The 23803-nt window shown below is 37.7% G+C and overlaps 1 protein-coding gene across 1 annotated transcript in view; it reads right to left on the bottom strand.

The window, feature by feature from the left end:
- The window catches only part of POLR3B (RNA polymerase III subunit B), an 80215-nt gene that overhangs the window by 36111 nt on the left and 20301 nt on the right, over positions 1-23803 (bottom strand). The window contains exons 10-18 of the mRNA XM_069859631.1: positions 21030-21152; positions 18671-18787; positions 18070-18204; positions 12557-12718; positions 9128-9328; positions 8064-8226; positions 5962-6115; positions 3933-4007; positions 3062-3160 (exon numbers count right to left, since the gene is read on the bottom strand). Coding sequence (XP_069715732.1) covers positions 3062-3160; positions 3933-4007; positions 5962-6115; positions 8064-8226; positions 9128-9328; positions 12557-12718; positions 18070-18204; positions 18671-18787; positions 21030-21152 — 1229 coding nt within the window. The remainder of the gene's footprint in view (positions 1-3061; positions 3161-3932; positions 4008-5961; positions 6116-8063; positions 8227-9127; positions 9329-12556; positions 12719-18069; positions 18205-18670; positions 18788-21029; positions 21153-23803) is intronic.

Below are 23803 nucleotides of genomic sequence, written 5' to 3'. Positions count from 1 at the left end.
CTGTAGTTTTAGTTTTTCAAGTTCAGTTATATAATATCAGTTAGGGGGAAAACAACTGTGTCCAAACCAGATCCAGTGGCATGGGTGATACAGCATAATAAAACACTACTTGAGAAGCTCTGCAAATATTTTGGAAGTGACTATGTCATTAAAGGCAGCATTGATGAGAAATAAGAAGATAGGTACAGGGAGTACAGACTGAGAGATAACAAAATTTGTTCTACCTGGTGTGAGCTTCAGAGGAGGAAGTCCATGCTCAATAAAGACAATTAAATCACAGCGTGCACTGGGATGCAAGTGACTAATAACTAAGGACAGAGCATTTAATAAAGCTTGGATGGAGCAGATCTGCTTTTTTAAACCAGGAGAAGTAACTAGGAAACAGGTAATTTTGAAATAAAGATAATTATAACTAAACCTATCCAAAGCATATCTTTCACAGAGTTCTGGAGTTATCACACAGAGCCTGGGTTTAGGCATACACTGCTTCTACCACACACGCCTAAAGCCACTGCATTCTGAAAATCCCATCTTTAATGTTTTACTTTTCTTGGAAGTCTTTTGGGAGATTTTGGGAGTTTTTTTTCAGTTGAACAAATTATTTTGATTACTAAACTTTAAGACCTTGCCAAGGAAATGATTGGAAAAATCTTTATTATGACAACACTCAAAAGATGGCAAAGCATCACAAGCTCAAAAAGGCTGAGGAATTGCCCACAGGTATATACAGGCTGAAAACAAGGAGTAGAAGGAACTTACATAAGCATTGTATGTAATACTGGAAAAAATGAAATCTGAAAACTGAAAAAAAATCTGGCAATCCTGAGGAGCAAGCCTAGTGAAATTATCTATCAGTCCCAGAAATATTCATAAATCACAAATATGCCTCAGCAACCTAAAAATCACCTGCTGGCCAGAGGATGGCTACTATTTTTCCCCAGCTGATAAAAAGCAGCTATGTTAATTGAAGTCTGCCTTAAGAAAATGTGAACGGTAGAATTCCAGTTGCAGTCATGTAATTGCAAAATTGTCTCAAGAGCCAGTGGCAAATTTAAAGCACAGACTGCTCCCCCATTCTGCAGAACTTCACAGAACTCCTGACACTTCTCAGACAATAAAACAAGAAACTGAAGACTTACTGACAGTGAAGTTAGCGAATTTCCTCAGAAGGTACAAGTTCACGGAACTACATATACATTTTCAGACAGGGTATTTAACAGAAGCATTTTTCCATTGAGATCAATCCTTTTGCAACCAAAGAAGATGCAACATAGGTGGATCCTAGTATTTTAGGAAGTACTCTGCAGTGCTAATGAGAGAGCTTCAAACTTTGCAGAGCAGTTCAATTTCTGCAAGCTAAAATGCCACCACTAGAAAGGGCCCCAAGAGAGGAAGGCAACTTCATGAGTTTGAAAATCAGAGTTACAAATGGGTAAGGAAGAAATTGAATGCATTAAATAGAGTCAAATCCTCTAAACAAAACTCTCCTAATTGGATTGGAAAGGTAAAGAGAGGATACTGTAGCTAAAAGATGCCTACATCACAAAAGCAGGAATGTTAATGGGATAATTCACAATAGTTGATTGTATCAATTGTATTACCAGAACAAGTTGTACCAACATGGTTGCACCATTTAAAATGCAAGATGGTCGGCTGGGGGGAGGGAGGTACACAAATCAGCTATTCAGGATGTAGGGAATATCATTACTGAACACAACAAGCAACGTGCTCATGTAGTACAAACTCAGATACTTACAGCACTACTAGCTACAAACATTGAAACTATACTCAAATCAAGTTGATGCACAACACAAGAATCTCCTAAACGTTCTGCCAGTTATTGTGGAGTCATTTCTTCGCTCCAGTCCATTGGAAGGTCATTATCTTCTCTTTTTTTGATTAAACAGTGATTTAATGTAATAACACTCCCATTAATCTTCCTAGTGAAGTCAGGTGTTCCATAACTTAAATTTTTTCAGCTCTGGTGCTTTGTGGAAGTTATTTAATTTTGGTACAAGTGCCAGCAATTGTATGTACTCTTCTTTGCTCACACATACAGAAGCCAGCCAAGAGCAAGTAAGACTAATTTCTTAAAGCAATAAGGTCTTCAAAATCCTGGGCAGGAGCAATATAATTTGATTAGGAGAGTTATTCATTTGGCAAAGGCTGAAGATAACTAAAAGTCTCCTCCAGCTCCACTAAAATAAATGCTGTATTTCTATTGGCTTCCATGAGTACCTGACCAGGACAGAAGATTAGAAGATGCATTTTCTATGTGAATCTATAGATCAAACATTTCATGGGGGTAATTTCTAACACAGAAACATTAAAAACAAAGGATAAAAATAGGAGTACTTAAAAACCTAAAAGAACCCTTCCTTTAATGTGAGTTGTTTAATCAGTCACAACACACGAAAAAACCCAGCAAAGCACCAGGTCCTTCCTATATGTACAAAACAAAAAAAAAATCTAGAAATCTTTCTAAATGAAAATCACATACCAGAAATGGGTTTACTATACATGGTAAAGAATACACAGAATGATACAAACATTTATATTAGGGCATATTATATGTCCAAAAGTCAAATTGAAGGTCTCACTCCAGTACTTCAGGCATTTAGCGTAAGCTGGTTGTCTAGGTCCCTCTATAGCCTAGAGAGATACTTTTCCAAAGGACAAACATGACATATTAAGATCATCACTAAACACGTGGAACCATTTGCATTCTGGATTCCTACTGTATAAAATTAGTTATGATGAGCAGGCCAATGATTAGACCAAAAAAAGCTACATCCAGAAAACCAAAGGATGTACCTTCAAGTATTTCATATATGTGAGAGTTAGAAGCAGGAACAGATCTCCCCAAATCCAAAAGCTAAACCACTTTTTGTAACTATGCTATGGATGATTTAGTATGCCTGTAAACAGATTTCTTTCTTTGGCTTTCATTGAGAGTTGTTTCAACCGTTCGCAAGGCAGCAGTGTGTTTGTGAAAACAGTAACTCAGAGTGTCACCCTGTGGAAGTTTTTCCTGTACCACTCAGTCTAAACACATACTTACTTATTAATTGTATGTTCATACAGTGCAATGTTACAGTCATTTTCTTCATTCACATCCAAATATTCAACGAGGCCTTCATGCAAGAAGTCTTCAAAATTCCTACAGTTAAATTAAAAATAACACTAGAAGTACCACCTTTTCTTGTATTTTTGCAAAAATAAAACTACATAATACATACACTGAAGGAATGTATTGTGTGGAATTTAAACTAGAGGAACAATTTTACATGAAAAGTTCTGTGCATTTTACATATTTAAAGAAAGCTGTATTTTCTAAAATGAATGCTCTTGCCCATTCACTGCTTCACACAGTCTGACTGACCAATGTTACTTATTTGAACAACTAAATAAAATCTTCCTGTATGTACTCATCATCAAGATAAATCCAGGCAAGTATAAAGGCAATTAGTAAGTTTTTTGAATGATCTTGCAAAATTTAGTTAAATTTAAATATTTTCATACAGGTGTGTTTTTTAAACACCCAAACTAAGAATTTGCAAGGAGTCTAAAAACTAATTCTGAGCATGCCTAGTTTACAGTGGTCAAATTGGCATTTCTTTGAAGCGTTTGATTTTTCAGTCAGGATAAGGACAGTACTGCCTCGGGCCTTCCACTTGCAGGAAGATGAGGCTGTGTGATGTATTTATTTTATATAATCACTATATTTCACAGCAGTAGCAAAATATGACAATCATACTTAATTTGACTTTAAACAGAAAACCTCCAATACACCAATTATTAATTTATATAGGAGAGTAGTCTTCCTCTGCATAGCTACCCCCAAGACTGTGAAACACTCACTGACTTAAGTATTTCCACATAGTATTTACAGATATATGTGACAATTAATATTGTCTACTTGAACTGCCTACCTGTATCCCTGAGCCAGTTCTTCCATATGCTTGTTTGTAACCGCAGGTTTTTGCTTCTTAACAATTATGTAGGGTCTATAATTAAAAAAAAAAAAAAATCAGAGCAAATACTTTGTCAGGTAACTTAATTTATACTTACAGCAAGAACCCTGCCTACACACAACCTGTTTTACAAAGCACTTTTAAAATGTATCTACTTTAACTGACATAGCCATATAAAGACAATCAGTAGTTATTCTGACCTTGGTTTGATACACAGATATACCAAACTCACATTTTGTACCCAAAAACGTACAAGAAAAACTAAGATTTCAATTTTGAGGAAGAAGTCTTGCCCTCTGACTCTCTAAATCTTTATAAGTTTAACACTTTATAAGTTTTACCTACACATTTTGTTGATGGCTTTAAAACAATTAAGATTTCCCAATCTATAAACCTAGGAACAGCATTAAATTCCATGGATATTGCAGAGACTTTATATAACACTGAGTGAACAGTTTGTGCTCAAGCGTCTAGGTGAAAGAATTTTGCTGTTATTTACATGACAGGAAGAACAGACTTTTAGTATGGGTCACCTCAGGTGATTCCATAAATTTCAACAGCACATGGATCTCTGAAGGCTTCCTTACAGCAAGGAAACACTGACACAAAGGATGGCATGCAAGAATGAAACGTCAAGGACTGTTGCTATTTGGACAAGCTGCTCTTCTAAAGAGCAGCTAATAGCTACAAGATACTTGGGAAGTCCACTCTTAAAGCTAAATAATTGTTTGAAGACTAATGGGCACTTTTAAATGGTTAATAGGGGTATCTGAACAATTGCAGAGTCACAGATGCCACAAAGCAAACTTGGTAAACTCCTGGAAATCCACATGACTTCGCTTGTCTTTATTTTGCAAATCAGAAGTTTTGCTGCATCTCCAAACCTGCAGAATGGAAAAGTGATTTTTATGCCACTGAATATGCCCTCCCTCTGGAGCTCTTGACCAGCTATGACTAACTGATGGTTTCTACATATTTTGTTTCGGAGACTCAAATGTGCCTTAAGCTGCATTCAACGTGCTCTGAGAGTCAATTAATGAATAAGGTGGAATGCCAACTGTAGCTGTGACTGCTGCCTCTTTAAAGCATGCAGAAAATATGCACATAGCTAATCTATGCTAAAATATGCATATATTTATTAACTCATTCTGCCTCTTTCAATCTCTGCTTTGTTCATCTTTTATGCCTTGTTCTTTATGCTAAACTGGAGGTGTTTTACTTGTAAATAACCTAACACAATGACAGGAGGCTCTAGCCTCTACTGTCCAACAACCTGGTTTTCTCTCTTAAAATATTGTTACATTCTACTTTCTCATTTTAGCCACGCAGTTTCTCTTTTGCTTTCCTCTGTGATGTGACTGTTACTCGGGCACTCCTTCTGTCTAATAAAGATCAGAAGCATCTCAAGGCAGAGACCTTCCTCATAGGCTTACTGAATTCCCTACCTACTTAACTATAAGCAATGAAAAAACCTATATTTGAGAGATATACTTCTCAGTACATGTACACAACTCAGTAAGTTTTGCACCAGAAATATAGGGCCTTGAATACAAAGAGCAGCTTCTCATTCTAAAATGCAATATCACACTTATTGGATACCAGGGAGTGGCTTCTTGTTTCTTGTTTCAGAGGAAGTAAAACCCCCTCCAAGGACAGCGGACATTACTACAGTTGTCAAGCAGGTTGTTTTTAATCCCCTCTCACTTTTTTCTTAAAGAAGACAGAAGCAACATTTTGTTTTGACTTTTGTTTAAAGATGAAATTAATTTATTTGTGCTTTTTTTTTAGAAAGTTGCTTGACTATATAGTATGTTTCTCAGTTCTGTCCATTTTGAATGAGGGCTATTTAAAGAGAAGGAAGGTGCTGAAGTTCTACTGAATTTGCTTATATCCATATTCATTAAAATCTTAGCCCAGTGTATTTACTGTTCATAAAACAGTGTTTATAGTAAGTTCACTACCAAGGTAATTCTGACAAGATGTTTACCTGCACAATCGCCCTCCATCAGAGGAAATGTAGACACATCTGTCAGAAAGATTTGTAGAGATGGAAACAAATTCATTGATATAACCTGCTCGACGCAGTATCCGAAACGTATGGACTAATTTCTGATGATCACGTATGACACCAAGTATGTTACCTATTTAGAATGAGAATAAATTCATGGTTTATTCTTTGCATATCCCAAACTCCACTTAGGAATTCTGATTTCATCTAGAATGCATGTAAATACTTCCTACTTTTTGCAAATAATAAAGAGTCGTCATAAAATTTCCCTTTTCTGACATGAATAAGAATTGGCAGAATTTCACAGGTCATCTACCTCTTTGCATCCAAATAGCTTAAGAAACCAAATGGTAAGCTTCATCAAGCTTTCCTCAAAAATGCTCAGGTGTCCATTCACCCATTAGTGTACAAGTAAACAACACTTCCAAAGACTACAATTTCAGCTGTACTGAAATGGATCTAGGTTTCCTAGGAATAGATCAAGGAACTCTCCTGTTGCCTTGTCAGAAATTTTAGTGAGACCTGGTATTTTTGATATATGTGATCACTCACAACAGCACTAGGATTCCTCTTTCAGAAACTCAGCTCAACAAGCTCTTGCTATCTCAATAGGGCACTTCAGCACATCCTTAAGTATTCTGACGCATGATTAACAAACAAGAGAGTAAAACCCATTTTGGAAGAGTCACTTGACCAAAGGCATCTTAAAACATAAAATAAAAATAAGTATGGTGTCGTTTCAAACAAAATTTTAAAGGAGGAGACAAAGCATTATAGTTCAGGGAGTTTATAAGACAATACAAATGTCTTCATAGCTTAAGGCATTTGTACTTAAAAGATTTTCTGCCCTCTTAGGTCACAAGTTTAAATCAGAATCACATCAGCCATCCACAAGCCTGCAATTTTTTTATGGTTTAACCCACAAACTAGTAGGCTGAACAGCAAAGGGGTTTGCCTCACTTGGTACTAGATCATCTACATTTGGGAAGATAACTATCTTGTTCCATACCACAGGCTAAGCTTGTGAAGGAAGACTCCAAGATTTCTGCTCTGCACTCCTCTTTGGAAAATAAAACAAGACAGAAAAGAGTGCATGTGTTTTTACTGAACCTAATCTTTAACATACTGCTACAGAAAAGCAAAGCAAACAAATGCAGTTTCGTCAAGTGTTGCTTTTATGTTACTGGGAAAAAGCAGGATTGTAGAACAACCACTGTTTAATTCAAAGGTAAATGGAAAACTTATTACTGGTGATGGACATTAAATTCTAGGCCCTGGAAGTGGACACTGTTGACAAAAGTCTATTTTTAAGTCACAGCTGTAGTTTTTTAAATGTCAATATTTTGAAATCTGGTATCATAGTACCTGTTGATCTAGAAAGGCTAATCAGTTGTAAAAGGAACAGAGTGTGGAGATGCAAAGTAGCTAGGGCAACTCATCCCTTTAACAAAGAAGAAAGGCTTGTTTTCCAAGGTCTAATTTTCACAAAGCAAGATGCCTGTTAAAAGGTAGTTTTAAAGGGAATAGCACTGCTAAACTCGGCAAACAATTGATGATCCCTTTCTGTTTTTAAAGGAACTTGCATAAATATATATAAAAATACATAAAGCTTCTAGTAAAATTAAATACTTTCTGTGAATGAAGCTCTGAATTTGTAAATTTAAAGTTATTACAAATTCAGCAGCATTATTCTCTTTTTAAAAAGTACTTTAAGAATTGCACTTCATTTGTTGAATGCCTGGAAAAAAACCAAGCCAATAAACCTGTAGCAGAATGTACATATTTTTGTCCCTATTCATACAAGCATGCTTAAAAACAGTACTGAAATTTGAAAAACTTTCAATTTCCCAGCTAAGCACATCTGCAGCCAAATTACTAACAACACAACTTCAGACAACTAAGTGCCATCATCTGGCCTATCTACTCTGCTTAGCCCTATCAAAATATTTACACATGAAATTATCTACACGTGGAAAATGGCATCTGCAGTTGACTGTGCTCCAAAAAACTGTTAGAGAGTTTCTGAAACCTAACTCTCCATCAGCAACAAATAAGAATCAGACTGCTGAAAAGTTACATACCATTAAGGAAGACAAGGAACACATTTGGATAGGAAAGTTCTTCACCACAGAGCAAATTGACATCTTCAACTCCAAGATTACTGGCTAATTTAATAATTGGACCATCCTCCATATCTGTAGTAATGTGAGTCATGAGGGCAAGGTTTTTAACCAAACCACAAGCCTAAAAAAATAACACACCTGTTTTCCATTTTATTCCAAAGTATTAATACTCTACAGATATTTATCTTCCAAAACTGTACTTATGAACAACAACAAAAGAAGTCAAAGTATAAAGTGAAAGGAATGAAACAAATTAACGACACCTAAGATTAGAAAGGAAGAGGGGAAGAATCTTGTATATCACACTCAAATGTAATGTTTTAGCATTTAAAAACCAATAAAAATATGGGCAATGAAGTTGTAGTACTTAAGTTATCCAACCATGTGTGAACCTGTATTTCTGTCTTCAAAGCAACAGCTACTTAGAAGCATAAAGGAAATACAAACTGAATTTGCCCGATATCCTGTATGTTCTAACACAAAACTTCAACATTTTAAAATTAAAAACATCCAAATATCTTACGTAGTGCAATTTTATTTCAGCTGCTTAATGAGACCAGCTCATATTGATTACCTACTTATACCAGAAAGTTCAGAGTTCCAACAGTATTTTCTATTCAGCTTAAAAATAAAGTAAAAAAAGAAAAACAAACAAAAAAGACAGCCAGCACCAGTCATTTAACTGCTCAATGATGTCTTTAAAGTAAAACATAAAAATTCTGAACAGTTTCCAGCTAGTCTAGTCAGGCAGGAGAAAAAAAAGCAATGTAGTAAAGACGACCAGGATATAAATAGATGGGATGTGAGAAAACGGTTTAACGGTTGGACTTGATGATCCGGTGGGTCTCTTCCAACCTGGTTATTCTGTGATTCTGTGAAAACACACAAGTTGTTTTATCCAGTTATGCCTCTAGAAATCTCTTCATCAGAATTCTTCCTCTGATGGAGAATCACTTGCTTTGAAATAAATGCTGTCTTCCATCCCTCAGGACAAGAAATACTGAAAGACAGAAGTTCCTCACCTCTCCTTCAGGAGTGTCAGACGGGCAGAGCATCCCCCACTGAGATGGTTGTAGTGACCGAGGACCACTCACTTTCCTTGTCTTTTCAAACTGAGAAGAGATTCTAGTCATCATTCCCAGAGCAGATATATAAGACAAGCGGGACAATACTTGTGTTACACCTTGGCGGTCCATTTTGAATCTCTTCAGAGACCAATTTCCCTGCAGAAAAAAGGAACATTTCAAAAAAGATATTGCAACCTATCCCCGTCTTGACACTACACGTCTTTTTTCAGTATCTAGACAGAATGATATCTGAGGAACTTTGCACAGTGAATGTTGCCCATTTATATGAAACAACTTTCTAATTACCTATCTGCATATAAACTATTAGTTATAACATACTTGTACTAAGCATTATAAAAAAGCTGAAACAAATGAACTGCTCCTTCAGATGAGTGCATACTTTTGCTATTATAAATTCAATTACACAAAGATTCTTCATCATTTACCCTCATACGTAAATCATTACTCAAATTTAGCTAAATTAAATTATTTTCTGTTCTCCCTTTATAGATTTTTTTTTTGAGTATTAAAACCAAAAAAGGGCATTACATACATCTTTACAAGAGATTCCACAAACTTCCTGGTTTCATGATTTGTTATTTTGGCAGGAAACACAGGCAGTTTGGATGAAGGCATGCTGGTCCGACATCGACCACCCATACTTTCTTGAAACCTTTGTTTTTAGAATCCAGAGTAACAAGACCCACTGACATATCTTCTCAGAGAAGAGGGGTGAGGGTTAGGCCTATCCAGCTTCTCTAGTAGGATTACACCAAGTATGAAATCCATGTATATGTTAGAAGTTCCATGTTTCAGGACTGCTACAGGCAGTATCGCTTGTGGTTTTAACTAGGAGAACAGAGGAGTTCAGAGAACGTTGTAGGATGCAATTATGTTTTCATGCCAGGCAGACTTAATAATCTCTACTGTAAAATCTTTAAATCTGGAGCTACATTTTTTGACTTATGCAATGTACTCCATAAACAGTTTCTAGCACCTGGGTCAGTGGATACAGCAAGCTGCCGTCTCAATTACTACTGTTTACCCCACCCACCATGTTAGTGGTTCAAAGCCAATGAAGATCTCAAAGGTAATGCTTTCCCAAGGACAGTCATCTTCTAATTCCTGTAGCCTTTTTAATAAACTCAGCTCACCAATGCTAACAAATAATTTCAAGCTTGCTTAGTGTACTACAGCAAAATCCTTTTAGAAGGTTATTTGCTTGGCTTCTTTAGTTGTACATAGCAGCAACACCCCATTATGTGATGAACAGGAAGAAACCACCTCCCATCCCAATGATTTTGCTATTTGCTTCCACTCGAGAGACTATCAAATAGCCTGCAGAACTTCCCTTTCTTCCTTGTTACACAGAGTTGGAAGACATAAAGCCCAATGGTAAGTCAGCCAGAAGAAACCAATCCACCTCCTCATCCTTCTCGGGAAGGGTTCATTCATTGACCATTTCATTTCTTAAAGACTGGGAGTCACCAGAATATAAATGGAAGAACACAGTAAACGAGTAGTTTTTTCCTCACACTAGAAATGGTTGCATCTGTAGTCCAAACCAGCATGTGGTTCCTTTACAGTCTTCTGGGCAGTGAAGAAATCTCAAAGACTGGAGGTCAAACCTCTGCCCGAAGAAATAATATGAAAAATTCCATGTGCTTTAGAAGTGACAGACTGACTCCTTCAAAGTTGTCCAAAAACCCCAAAATGGAGCTAGGGCTGTTGTGAGACCATCCCCAGTGGAGAACTTCCTACTGAAAACTCCTGTAAACTGAAAGTTGCACCCTCGGTGGCACTGGATGATTCTGTAGATGCCAAAATGTCCATCAAGCCTGTGGCATTACTGTATGACATACTCTTTCTTCTGGTATTTTCCAGGGTAAAAAGACCAACAGCAAATATCACTGACCACCACTGTACAGTTGATGCAGTGGTGCTATGAATTCTTTTGCATGCTACTGGTGTAATTATGAATCCTGCTGAGTTATTTCATGTTCTTTGAGGCTATCATTGAAGCATTCTGGTGAGATTGGAGATTGTTGTTTCCAAGAATGATTTTTATGGTATTTGCTTAATCTCTTGAATAGTGTGCACTGGGCATTGTTCCTGAGAAATTATTTTCAATGCTTAAGAGCAGATGGTGTTTAACTGCTTATGTGGCAGTAAAAAAAAGTCCAAAGATAGTGGAAGAAGGAAGACTTTACAATATGTACTGAATAGTTTGCAGATTTATCTCTGTCAGTCCAAATGGAAAAACTGGCACAGGCTTGAAGAAAGCACCAGCATTTAGAGAAACAAATCTGTCAATTGTTTTGGTTACATGCACTGTAGAGATTTAACTACATTTGGGCCACTCATAAAATTAAATAGTGATAAGCTAAAACATTGGGATTTATAAGTAACAGATTGTTGGTGGTTTTGGATGCAATTTGTGAAGTTAATTTTGTTTACAAGAACTGAAGAAAAACGTCAGTTTCACGCTAAGCAGAAAAGCCCTCTCAAGAGTTCCAAAGATTAAAAATTAAGTTGCGCAATTTTTACCAGCTACTAAAATACTTAGACTAATCTAATTTCTTAAAAAATCATGGATTTCAAAGTCATCTACAAGCTAGTAGCTAGATTTCAGGAACCATCTCACATATTGCTCTTGAAGATGAGTGAGGTAAGAGACAAACTTAGTAACTCTATTCTTGTTTTTGTCCAATGGCACAAATGAAGATACCTATTCTAGTAGAAGGCAGACATAGGGTAAAATCTAATCAAGACAAATATTTAAGGGCTTAATTATGGGGTTTTTTTTGCAATAATACAGCATGTAGCAGTTTTCCCCGTTAAATAGTTCAGTATCATTAGCAGAGAAGTACTAATTTCTATGCTGCAAATTTATCGCTATTGGGAACTTCATATAAAAAAAACACCACCCACAAAGAGCTCAGAATTCAGCTTCCTCCCTGCCCTGAGTTGTCTTCTGTTCATGATGTTTTCCTCCTGTTTTTCAACCACCTTTTGGACATACGATGTAACCTGACCCTAGCTAAATCCAGACAATAAAAAAACACCATGAAGCACATAGTCAAGTAGAACCCAGAAGAAAGTGGATAAATACAAACATGGTCACTATTTTAAATTTGCTTGTTTCTACCACTCTCTCACAAACACCAAAACATCAATTTGAAATAAACAAGGAAATAGGAAGTGGTTTGACAATTAAGGATTCTTCAGTGAACAGCCCTGCCATGGCCGATTTTTGCAATTTTAATCTGTAAAGAATGTGAAATAGATTTGCTTTTATGACCAAAGATAGTAGAGTCATCAGAACAAAATTTACACATTTCCATCTTTTACTTTACATACTAGAATGAAAACAAAAACACTTACTGTGGAGATAGCATTGACCATGCCATTGGTGATTTGGTCTTGACGCATATGCTTCACTACATCAAACTGAGCTGCACGTTGCTTGGGGATTACCTGGTCAGCAATCTTTTTCAGTTCAGAGTTAAATTTTTTGAACAAATCTTCAAATAGAAGAGAAAGAAGCTGGAAATACAAAACAGTTGAATTAAGGAAAAAATTGTACTTCTCCAGGTCTGGGAAATGGGGGGAAGGGGAGAGGAGAAACACATGCTTAATATTTCTATGTTTATACTTCTCGTTAGCTAAAACATCCTTTTTCTCAAATATTTTTCTCACAAGTTTTTTTGCCTTGTCAAATTAAAGTGAAATATTAGAAAAATTATCTCATAATAGAAAGAAAATTAAGTAGAAGAATGGTCTAAGCCTATGCACTTATCCATTTTGGTTTGCTTTAAACCTTCTTTCACAATATCTTAGCATAGACATGGATGGGTATGCTATTTACTCTTTTCCCTAATCAGATAAGTGATAATCTACCTGATCTACTTCTTCCTTCTTAAAGTCACAAACTCTCTTCAAGATTTAACAACCTAAATGTACAACCCTAAATTACACACAAGATCTGGAGGCAAGACCAGCATCTATTCTAATACTGGATGGAATAACCGTAGTAAAAGCAGTAAGTGAAAGGTCACTTTGAGATATTCTACTATTAGGAGTGAAAAAGGCTGTTTAAAGTTCCCCTTCCCAGAAGCTTCTTAAAATGTACAGTACAGACACCCAAGTGACTGCAAGGAGCCCTTAGAGGAAGCAAGTTGGCAGCAGAGAGTCTGGAAGCAGTGCACAGTGTGCAAGGCCAGTCTGAAGTACAGAAGATGCAGTTACCATCACTTCTGGACAAGCAGAACTAAAAAGAGACTTTAAGGGCCCAAAAGCAGCCTCCACTCTTGACAGCTGGCAACATGTATCTCAGGTGAGGTAGGCAGTTTCCTCACTCATACACTTTTACCCTGCTACTTTCTGCCAATCACAATCACAATCTATGGAAAACCAGTTACACCCACAGAGAGTCCACTTGCTTCAACACCTGCCATTCTTTTCTAGAAGTACTGCTATCTGGAAAGTGCAATGCTCTTCCACATCTCTCCCTTAGAAAAAAAAAAAAGTTTAAGCAAAGAAGTTACAACTCTTCAAAAGTGCTACTATTCAAGCCAATTATTTCTTGTATTTGAATACTAATTATTTCTGGTTCTTTAAAATAGCTGTAAAAGAAAAAGGCTACCAAAGTTCGTGATCTCACTTCTTCTGCTTTCCAATATGCTCTGCTTCTGCAGTTTGCTTAGCCTCTCCTTGCAGGCACTAATAGCTTCCCAAAATACTTAAACCTGCATTACACGATACATTTTAAATGCTCACAATGATTAGCTTTGCAAGCAAGCAGTGTAAATTCTACAGCTTGTCAGTCTTGCCCTGAGACTGTAATTTACAGCAGCTCCAAGTGTCAGAAGAGGTAAAAAAGCAACACCTACTACCAATGCCAGAAATAGCAGTTCCAAGCATACAAAGTACTGCAACGCTGAACAAGCCAGGTATTCAGCCACCACAAGCTACGGCATTCTGGAGTCAGTTGAACAACTGAATTTCTTTATGTGCAGAGTTAAACTGAACTTTGTAACTGCCTCCCATCATGGTTCAAACTCTTCCTTGCCTTCCAGAAACAAGGAAGTAAACCACTCATTCCTCACGGGAGTTGGGCACCAGCTTTCCTCTATCTATATGCCCCAGCTGGGCTGAGCAAAGCATACGACACTGTAAAGCAGCTAACTAAATTATATGCTACCCTTTTCACTGGCATCGCAAATGCATGTAAAAATTAAAAAGAAAACGAAATCTAACACCTGGAAACTTGAGATAAACATCTTATTTTCAACAAAATGCTCCCATTGGCCTTCATGGAGACCAAGACTGGATCATCTTTGACAGTCTACTCCACAAGACATTAAGAAACATCTGGTGTAAATTGTAAAACCAGCGATAACACACACTGTATACTAATCCTTGACAAAAGTGTCCAGAGAGATCCAGTCACCTGTAACTCACCTGTAATGTCACGCTCATTTAAATCACATTTCCAGGACAAATAAAAGCATCTTTTACAAAGCACCATATCAGGAAGGAGAACCCACTGGAGTCTCCAAAACTAGATTATAAGGGTAATATTTCAAAAGTAGGGAAAAAGTAAAAGGAAGGAGTATGTGCATTTTTAAGATGTCTGATAGTCTTACAAGAACTAGACTTTTGAAATCAGTAATTGTACACGCTCGATCTCAATAGGTTTGAGCAGCACTCAAACATTAAAAAATAAAATTAACAGAACATTACAAAGAATCATTCAGAAAATGTTTTTATATCTGATTTCTTGATCATAAAATTGCAAAAATCTCCTAATTCCACATACCACTGGGATTATAAAACCAGGTCACCTTTCCTCTTCTTTGAACTAATAAAGTAAGTTACACCGCATGTACACTAACTTGCTGGTATTTGCCAGTCTGAAAAGCGTCATACTTTGCTAATTTCACTCAGAGACTCTTGGTCTGTAAGAGCTCTGACTATCCAGCAAAGCAGAATCTCACAATAACCACACTATTTAGGTCAAGAGTGAGTGATTAAAGAAAAGGGATGGAATGCCAGTGATAATATTCAATGGATTTCATAGTTAGTCCAGAGTCTTTCAGCCTGCTTCACACAGGAGCACTAAAGAGCAAATTATATTTAAGAAAAAAAAACCCTGACAGCTCATCAATTGATTTTCATTGAAAATCCTAAGAAAAATTAATAAAGAAGTTAAGCTGCTGAAATACAGTTTCACCAATTAGCTTAATGTCAGAGAATTCTAATTAGGCGCCTTGAGATTGCTATTTAGCGTTTAAGCCTTTAGAGTGCCAAATTCTCCCTTTCACACAAACTGGTTGCAAAATTAAAGACATTAGGCAGCCTTAATTATATTATCAGAACAGCTGGGATTAGGCAATCTCTGAAGTCAAGGCGGTATTCTTTTGTCACAGGGTAGAAATCCCTTGCTTTCCAGGGTGCCGGATTTTGGTGCTGTTCCATATCTCACCCATACAAAGCAAGCTGCATTAGAAACAAAAAAAAAAAAAAAAAAAAAAAAAAAGAGGACAAAGAACAGAGTAATGCTTAGCAAATAATGAACACATTAAGAAAAGAGAAAAGGTAGGTGAAAAGATTAAGCCTGAAATCGGTAGGTTTTGCTAACACCTCAGCTGGCACCTGGCCTACCCAGCCTCTAGTGGCAGAAAGACTAAGGGAAAGCTCTGTAAACCAGCTTGGCTAGCGGATACAACTCTGTTATCTAAAGCTAAAGCACATTTCATACTCTCTTGTCCCATGGGGTGTGAAATTAGCAGCTATTGTTTTCACACATTTTTATAAACACAATGCCTTTTATGTCTTTACATTGTTTAGACCGCTATGTTTTTCTCCTCACATGGGAATCTTTTTTTTTTCCCCCTCTCGCTTTATTCGAATTTTAAATCAACAGGATTTATATTCCAGGAACATGCTGGCATTTAATAAAAACACCAACCATTTTATCCATGTAAACTTTAGCTAAACACAAATATTTTAAACTGGCAAAAGATCTCTACACTTTTTAGTCTGTAATCCCATCAAATTAATATTACACTGATAACATGGCAGAGAAGAATTGAAGTGATCAGCTTCAAATAAGCTTTTAAAATTTCACAAGGGAGCCAGAACTACTCTTAATCAAGTGTTACAAGCCCTCTGCATAGTTCTCCTTGATGTAGAAAAAATACACATTGGCTTTGTTATGATGATCCTCTACATGTAAAACCTCTTCCCAGCTCCTTTAAAACAACTTTAGTTGTTAACATTCATGTGAGCAGAGGCCTTTTTCTTACAAGTTATAGAAAACTTGCTGTACTTTCTGCTTCTAAAAATATTAGGAAAAAAGCACCTATTCCTTCAATCCACTGAAATAAAAACATTATGATGACAAAGCAACAACTAATTTTACTGATTACAGTCATACTGAACTACAGCAACACTACAGCAGAAACCGAATAAATCCACTACAGTTTAAAACATTTGCTCCATTTGAATACTGTAGTAATGTCCTCTTACTACTCCTCACACTTCAGTAATATGTTCTGCTTCAGAACAAAAGTAGAAGTCTGAACAGTCAAGATATTCATTTGAAGAAAGAATTTTTCTTCTCAACAGGTTAAGAGGATTTTTTTCCCCTTGTATTTGTGCCTAGAGTGCGTTTAAGCACATCATCTTAGTTTTTTCAGAAAATCTTGAAGCAAAGCACATGTTCTTCCTCCGAAATAACTGCATTCTGTGTGTGTGCATGGAGGACAAGGCAGAGTGGGAATGAGAACAGGAGTATGAGACAATGTGCTAGCACACATCTTAAAAAGTAAAATAAGATGCGAATACCCACTGGATATGAACAAAAAGGAACAGATATTGGTCTTTGCACTGCAACAGAAATCCCGATACAAATGACGTGGGGAGTTATTCAGACAGAGATGCATAGTTTCTCCAAAATGGTGCAGTATGTATATTTGTCTTAACTCCTGATGCATGATCAATAACCAGAGACAATACTGTCTGACAAAACTCCAACTTAAATTAATACAGAGCACAGCAAAGAAGTCCAATCCTAATCTAAATTGGTTCATCTAATAACCACACATGACAAGGAAAAATCCATGTCACTATAACTAAGCAGTTCCTTCATCTGGCAGGCAAATTCCCACTGCATTAGGAGAATGTGGTTTAGTCAACAGCTGTGAACTGCCACCCTCCCTGCAAAGAATGGTGACAGCCAGACTCCTCAAAACCGTTCCCTCCTTCACAGACTTTTGTGACTGCTTCTACCTCCAGTGCCAAAATACTGCAAGCAGAGAAGTCCACATAATCTACTTTCATCAGTTGCTCAAGTTAACTTTAAACCACTTACTCTGTTAATTCATACTACTCTTGAGGCTAGAAAGGCAGTTGACAACAAATAAGCAAACTTATGGGCTTCTCCAAAACACAGGGGAGCTTGAGTGGCTGTTCTGTGAGCTGTTCACAAGTTGGGTTCTCCAACAGTGGGACAGCTTGGACCCAACATTCAGGTACCTACTTGATCCCAGTTTATTCCCCTACCCAGTAGCTTAAAATGGGGCACTGGAAGGTGGATCTTACTGCTGCCTTCTTGGGACTAACAGTGTTAAAATGGAACGAGAACTTATGCTGTTATCTATACTGCTTTGTCCTTTTATCTGGTATAAAGACACAATACAGAAGTGAGGATATAATTTATTAGTCTCAATCAGGGATGCATATCTATAGTCAACTCAGAAAAGCCAACAAAAACAAAATGAGAGGGAAATCACTTAAATCAAGAAGACAGGGATGCCGCTTATTATGCATCTTTTAAAACCAGACAGTAACAAAACCCCAAAGGAGCACTTTGCTCTGAAGTAAAATCTCACCTGCCCCGCCAACTCCAAACGTTTATTTCCATAGTAGTCTCTGTCATCTACTTTATTTTCTCCTTGAGCCAAAATTACTCTCCGCACCATCACTGCTGTGTATATGCACTTGGCACGAAAATTGAATTCCTTTACCTGTAAATAACGAAAAAACCAACACACTGATGTTTCAGTATCAGTTCCTTAGGTTTTACTCAGGCAAACACATCCATTTAAATCAATGGATAATTTGAGCTGACCAAGGAGTTACAACAGGGATTTGAGCACGTCACCTGCTCAAAAAATGCTAAAAGTAATATACTTCGGTGACACTGAAACAGACAATAAATGAAAATAAATCAGAATAAAGGTACTGGTCAGGAGAATAAGGTCCTGAAGTAATACTGGATACTGCGTGGCTATGCAAAACAAATAACGCATAGTATGACAAGTAGTTCAATGGTACAGCATTTCATAAACATTAAGATTACTTTTGACTCAATCCAAATCTTCCTATTTATTTTGAGAATTATTTACTCTATTTCAGCTACAAAGCAAGCCAACAAAGCTTACACCATAAATAACCACACAAATTTACTCCAGTTTAAAAAAAATTACATACAAGAACGTGGGTCAGAATAGTTGATGCTAGCAGCTCTCGTGCTTCTTCCATCTTTGTTTTCTTTGGGCCACCCCACATCCTTTGCCTTCGTACTTTGTTTCCAATGTACTTCAGAGCCTGGCAAGGGGGAGAATTTACTTGAGTTACTATCAGAATTATAACCAATACAAACATACACACACACAGAGATCTGTATGTATTCCTCAGTTAGGGCAATCCCAGTAGCCACAGATGATACAAACTCCAAGCAAAGTGCAAAATACCTAATAAATTCTTGAAATTTGACACAACCAATTATAATTACATATACAACAGCTCGTTTATAATACGTTGATAACACTCATAGCATCATAGAATCACTTGGGTGAAAAAGACCTTTGAAATCATCAAGTCCAACTGTACCTGTCCACTACTAAACCGTATCCCTGAGCAGGATTCAAAATGGGAAGTGAAGAAGGAGCATGATCACTACAATATTAAAAGAAAGGGGCTTGCAGAGATATAGGAAAAACGAATATGCAATATCTGTTTTACTTAATTTGACTTTTCACCTCCAATTCTTCCATATACTTGCTAAATTTCATTCAAACGTTAAACCATGAGGTGGCACTCACTGTTTAATAGACACAAACACCACTGTGTGACATCACCATCTACTTCCAAGAGGATCTTGCAATGATTAATGGATTTTCACTCTCTTAGCAGTTTTTCAAGAAATGGAACCAATCTGCAGAATCCAGGGTCAGATGAGTCAAATAAACTATCCATGTCCACACAGGAAGTTCCTGCCTGGAAATGAAGCCATCATCCCTATATCCAAGAATTACCCTCTCCACCCATTAAATTACAGACTCTCCATTTCTTAACCTTCTTCCTCAAACAGTTCACTTTCATTTAATTTCATCTGACATTTCTTTCACAGCGTAACTTCTGTATTTCTGGTTTTCTACTTTCCTGGCTGCTTCACATCTCTCTATGTTCTTCCAGCATCATCACATCACTCTTCTGACTCCAAATTAGGAAGGCCTTCATGCTACCTCTAACCCTGAAGATGCCCCAAAAGATGCAAACTAGAAAGATGTTCACTTTACAGCACTCAACATCACATGTGGAAAGATCTGATAAAGTTTACAATGAAATAGCATAATCACAGAATCATAGAATAGTTTAAGTTGGAAGGGACCTTAAAGATCATCCAGTTCCAACCCCCCTATCGTGGGCAGGGACACCTCCCACTAGATCAGGCTGCCCAAGGCCCCATCCAACCTGGCCTTGAACACCTCCAGGGACGGGGCAGCCACAGCTTCCCTGGGCAACCTGTGACAGTGCCTCACCACTCTCATCATGAAGAAATTCTTCCTTATGTCTAGTCTAAATCTGCCCCTCTCCAGCTTATACCCATTGCCCCTAGCCCTATCACTACAAGCTTTTGCGTACAGTCACTCCCCAGTTTTCCTGTAGCCCCTTTCAGGTACTGGAAGGTCACTATAAGGTCTCCTTGGAGCCTTCTCTTCTCCAGGTTGAACAACCCCAATTCTCTCAGCCTGTTCTTGTGGGATCGTCCTTGCAGCCCTCCTTTGGACCCGTTCCAAGAGCTCCATATCTTTCTTATGTTGAGGATTCCAGAATTGGACACAATACTCCAGATGAGGTCTCACAAGACAGGAAGAGAGGGGCAGAATCGCCTCCCTCGACCTGCTGGCCACGCTTCTTGTGATGCAGCCCAGGCTACGTTTGGCCTTCTGGGCTGCGAGCGCATACTGCCGGCTCATATCGAGCTTCTCAAGAAATAAGACTAATCTTCAAAGCTTCTGCTAGCAAATTAATACATATACGATGGAAATGCTGTCAGCAAAATGGCCTGTGTTCTGGCTAATTAAAAAAGTACATGTAAGCTGAAGAGAATTCTGTTGAGTCTTTATCAAGATGGTGGGTGGTTATTATTGGGGGCTTTATAAAAGAGATTAGAATTGAAGAACATCTACTCATGATGAAATGGTCATGTCCACATCTACGGAGCTTCTGCAAAATGGGCCATGAAATTCCTTTTTAAAAAATGGAAAAATGGAAACCAAAAAACCCTAATCTTATGTACATAAATACTCATCACATACATTAAAACATAACCCTGGGCTTCTGAAAACCAAGAATTTCTTGACTTTGGTTTTATTCCAGTCAGACAATGAGAGCAAAGCCTCACTTTTGAAAAGCCTTGCCCCCTTAAGAACCCTTAGCTTAAAATAACCCCCCAAAACCCGAACCTCAAAACAAAATTGTATGTCGATTGCTGACATAGCAAAGTGGCCAATACCCACCATCTTTAGGTTTTTATGGCCTCTGGCCATATGAAAAGACACACCTGCATCTGCGTAAAAATCTGAGCTTTTTGGCATTCTTCCAGACTAGGAGCAAATGCAGCCATCACATGTTCCTCTGTGCCAATCATTTGCACAATCTCTTGGTCACTCTCCACACCCATGGCCTAGTAAAAGAAGAAAAGACAGAAATAGCACAGGCTTTATGTTAACTCACTGACATTTGCTTATGCTAATTTGGTATTGTTTGTCTGCATTACTACTAAGCAAGAGCTAGTTCTTCTTTAAGAAACTGTGCCATCTGGCACTGGCAGCACATATTCTAGCTACAGAAGAACGTTAAATGGAAATCTTGATAAGCAGCAGGAACACACACAGTTTTTGGAGAGCGTCTTCTTCACTGATGGGAGTTAAATTCCATGCTTTTTCATAAGAAAAAACTAAATACCAGCTAATAACCACATGTGTAACAAGAAAAACCAAGTCAGAATCTACAACAAACAAAGGAAGGTGAACTTTCTTAAAACATTACATATGGTCTCTCACCGCAAGCAATTTCAGAAACTCAGTTGACTGTGATGCAGCACGTCCCATTTGAGAAATGTTTACAATTTACCTCCTTTGCAGTTCTCTGCACTTAAAAGATGACTTCACTACACAATTCCACTTGAAAGCCATTCTATTATTTCACTGATCCTTGGGACACCTTGTTAGACTTTATACTGCGGAAAAAGCTTAATAAACTAAGAAAGCGCTTAACAGGTTTAGAAAAATCTCTCTGTCAGTAAGTGTTTCAAGGTGGCAGCCAGCAGTGAAGGTCTTTGTGGATTCCAGATGGTGCTAAAGCTCCCCCTTCACGCATTTGCCTGGAGCTCTGCCATATCAAAAAACTGGAATAATCTCACTAAACCTCTTCTGGATGAGTTATAATATGTTTCTCAGAACTCTGTAAGGAAGTTACGTTTGCATTCATATTATTCTTCAAACTGCCTGCCACAAAGACCATTGTAAATAATGGTGTATGTAGACCCCAGTATTCTGGTTCTCATTAAAAACTGGCAGTGTCCCAAAAAGTTACATTTTCCTAAAAACTGCACAAATACCTACGCCTTCATTGGGCGTCACTTTGCTTAACACCTAGCTAACGTTATCCACTTGCAAAACTGTTGCTCTAATTGTGAAGCATCCAGCTTTTTTTTTTCCCTCTTCTTTTCTTTTGTTTCATCTTTATTTTTCAACAAAGAAGTAGTTAGTTGAAGTTCCTTTAACAGAAAACTTTATCACTTTATCTTGTTGTTTACTTAAAATTAAAAGCAGTGCAAAAGTAGCACACACTCATAACAGTGTGAGAACACTCCTGTTTCAGTGCAAAGCACAGTTCCACCATCTCAGACAGACCTGAGTGCCAAATCAAGATGCAGTTACTTCACCAGGAAAGAGTGTTCCATCATTGTTTGCTTCCACTAGGTATTCACCCCTTTGATCTCAAGGCCCTTTCAAAACCAGAATTTGCCTATGCGATATTACTGTAGCTCAGACGTCTGGTTTTCAAATATTATTATGCTTCCTCACCCTTTTAAATAAGGTCACACAGTAGTCAAAAAACCTCAGTAGAGAAGTTAACAAAATCCCTCATTATCTGACAGCTGGACTCATAAGAAAGTCTACAAAAGCATGAGAGCTTCACAACAGTCATTTTCCATGTGTATAAGACCTAAGAGCTGACCAGTTTAGGAACCACACCTGGACTGTTATCACTGCTGCACTTAGCCTGCAGCAGAATGAAACTTTACTAAGGGAATCTTTGTGCCATTCTAGGCACGTATACCAGCAATACAGATCAAGTGCAAGCCGATAAGATAACACCCTGTTTCTGTCCACCAAGTTAATTTTAGGATGACAACCAGATCGTAAGAGTCACATAAAAAGTGAACAAAACAAGTGGAGGGAAAAAGTCAACCTGCAGTTTCACTATGCTGTCCTGTCCATTAAAAACAGAAAGACAGTAAATTAAAGATAGTTGACATAATAATTTCTTTTAACTTGAATACTTTCATCAGAAATCTGACAAAAAGATGAGAACAGGACATGTCATTATGCCTTTGTAGATTTTCTTCTTAAAGCCTGTAGCAGCAAACTCACTTGAGAACTCTGAATTTGCATGCAGGAATGACTGGGATCTGCCACCAAACAATATAGAATCATAGGATCACTAGGTTGGAAGAGACCCACTGGATCATCTAGTCCAACCGTTCCTATCAAACACTAAACCACGCCCCTTAGCACCTCATCCACCCGTGCCTTAAACACCTCCAGGGAAGGTGACTCAACCACCTCCCTGGGCAGCCTGTGCCAGTGCCCAATGACCCTTTCCGTGAAGAATTTTTTCCTAATGTCCAGCCTAAACCTCCCCTGGCGGAGCTTGAGGCCATTCCCTCTTGTCCTGTCCCCCGTCACTTGGGAGAAGAGGCCAGCACCCTCCTCTCTATAACCTCCTTTCAGGTAGTTGTAGACAGCAATGAGGTCTCCCCTCAGCCTCCTCTTCTCCAGGCTAAACAACCCTAGCTCTCTCAATTATTAGACAAGTGCAAATTAAGGGAAATCAACTTATAAGTAATGACTAAAAACTTAAGCAAACGACTGAAAAATACATCCTGACACAAAAGCCAGAAGTAAACCCATTTATTCTCCTCTGTACTCTCAACAGTCATGAGCACAGCAGCACACAAATCCACCTACATGCAATGCTAATGGGACAAACAACAGGGCCATGCTGGTATTGGATAGATTTGTAATCTTAATACTTTCTTTTTCAGAA

This window comes from Phaenicophaeus curvirostris, chromosome 1 (genome assembly GCF_032191515.1).
Source record: "Phaenicophaeus curvirostris isolate KB17595 chromosome 1, BPBGC_Pcur_1.0, whole genome shotgun sequence".
In the NCBI taxonomy this organism is placed as follows: domain Eukaryota; kingdom Metazoa; phylum Chordata; class Aves; order Cuculiformes; family Cuculidae; genus Phaenicophaeus; species Phaenicophaeus curvirostris.
Note: the sequence above shows the minus strand (reverse complement) of the source record. Positions and strands in the feature narration are given on the sequence as shown.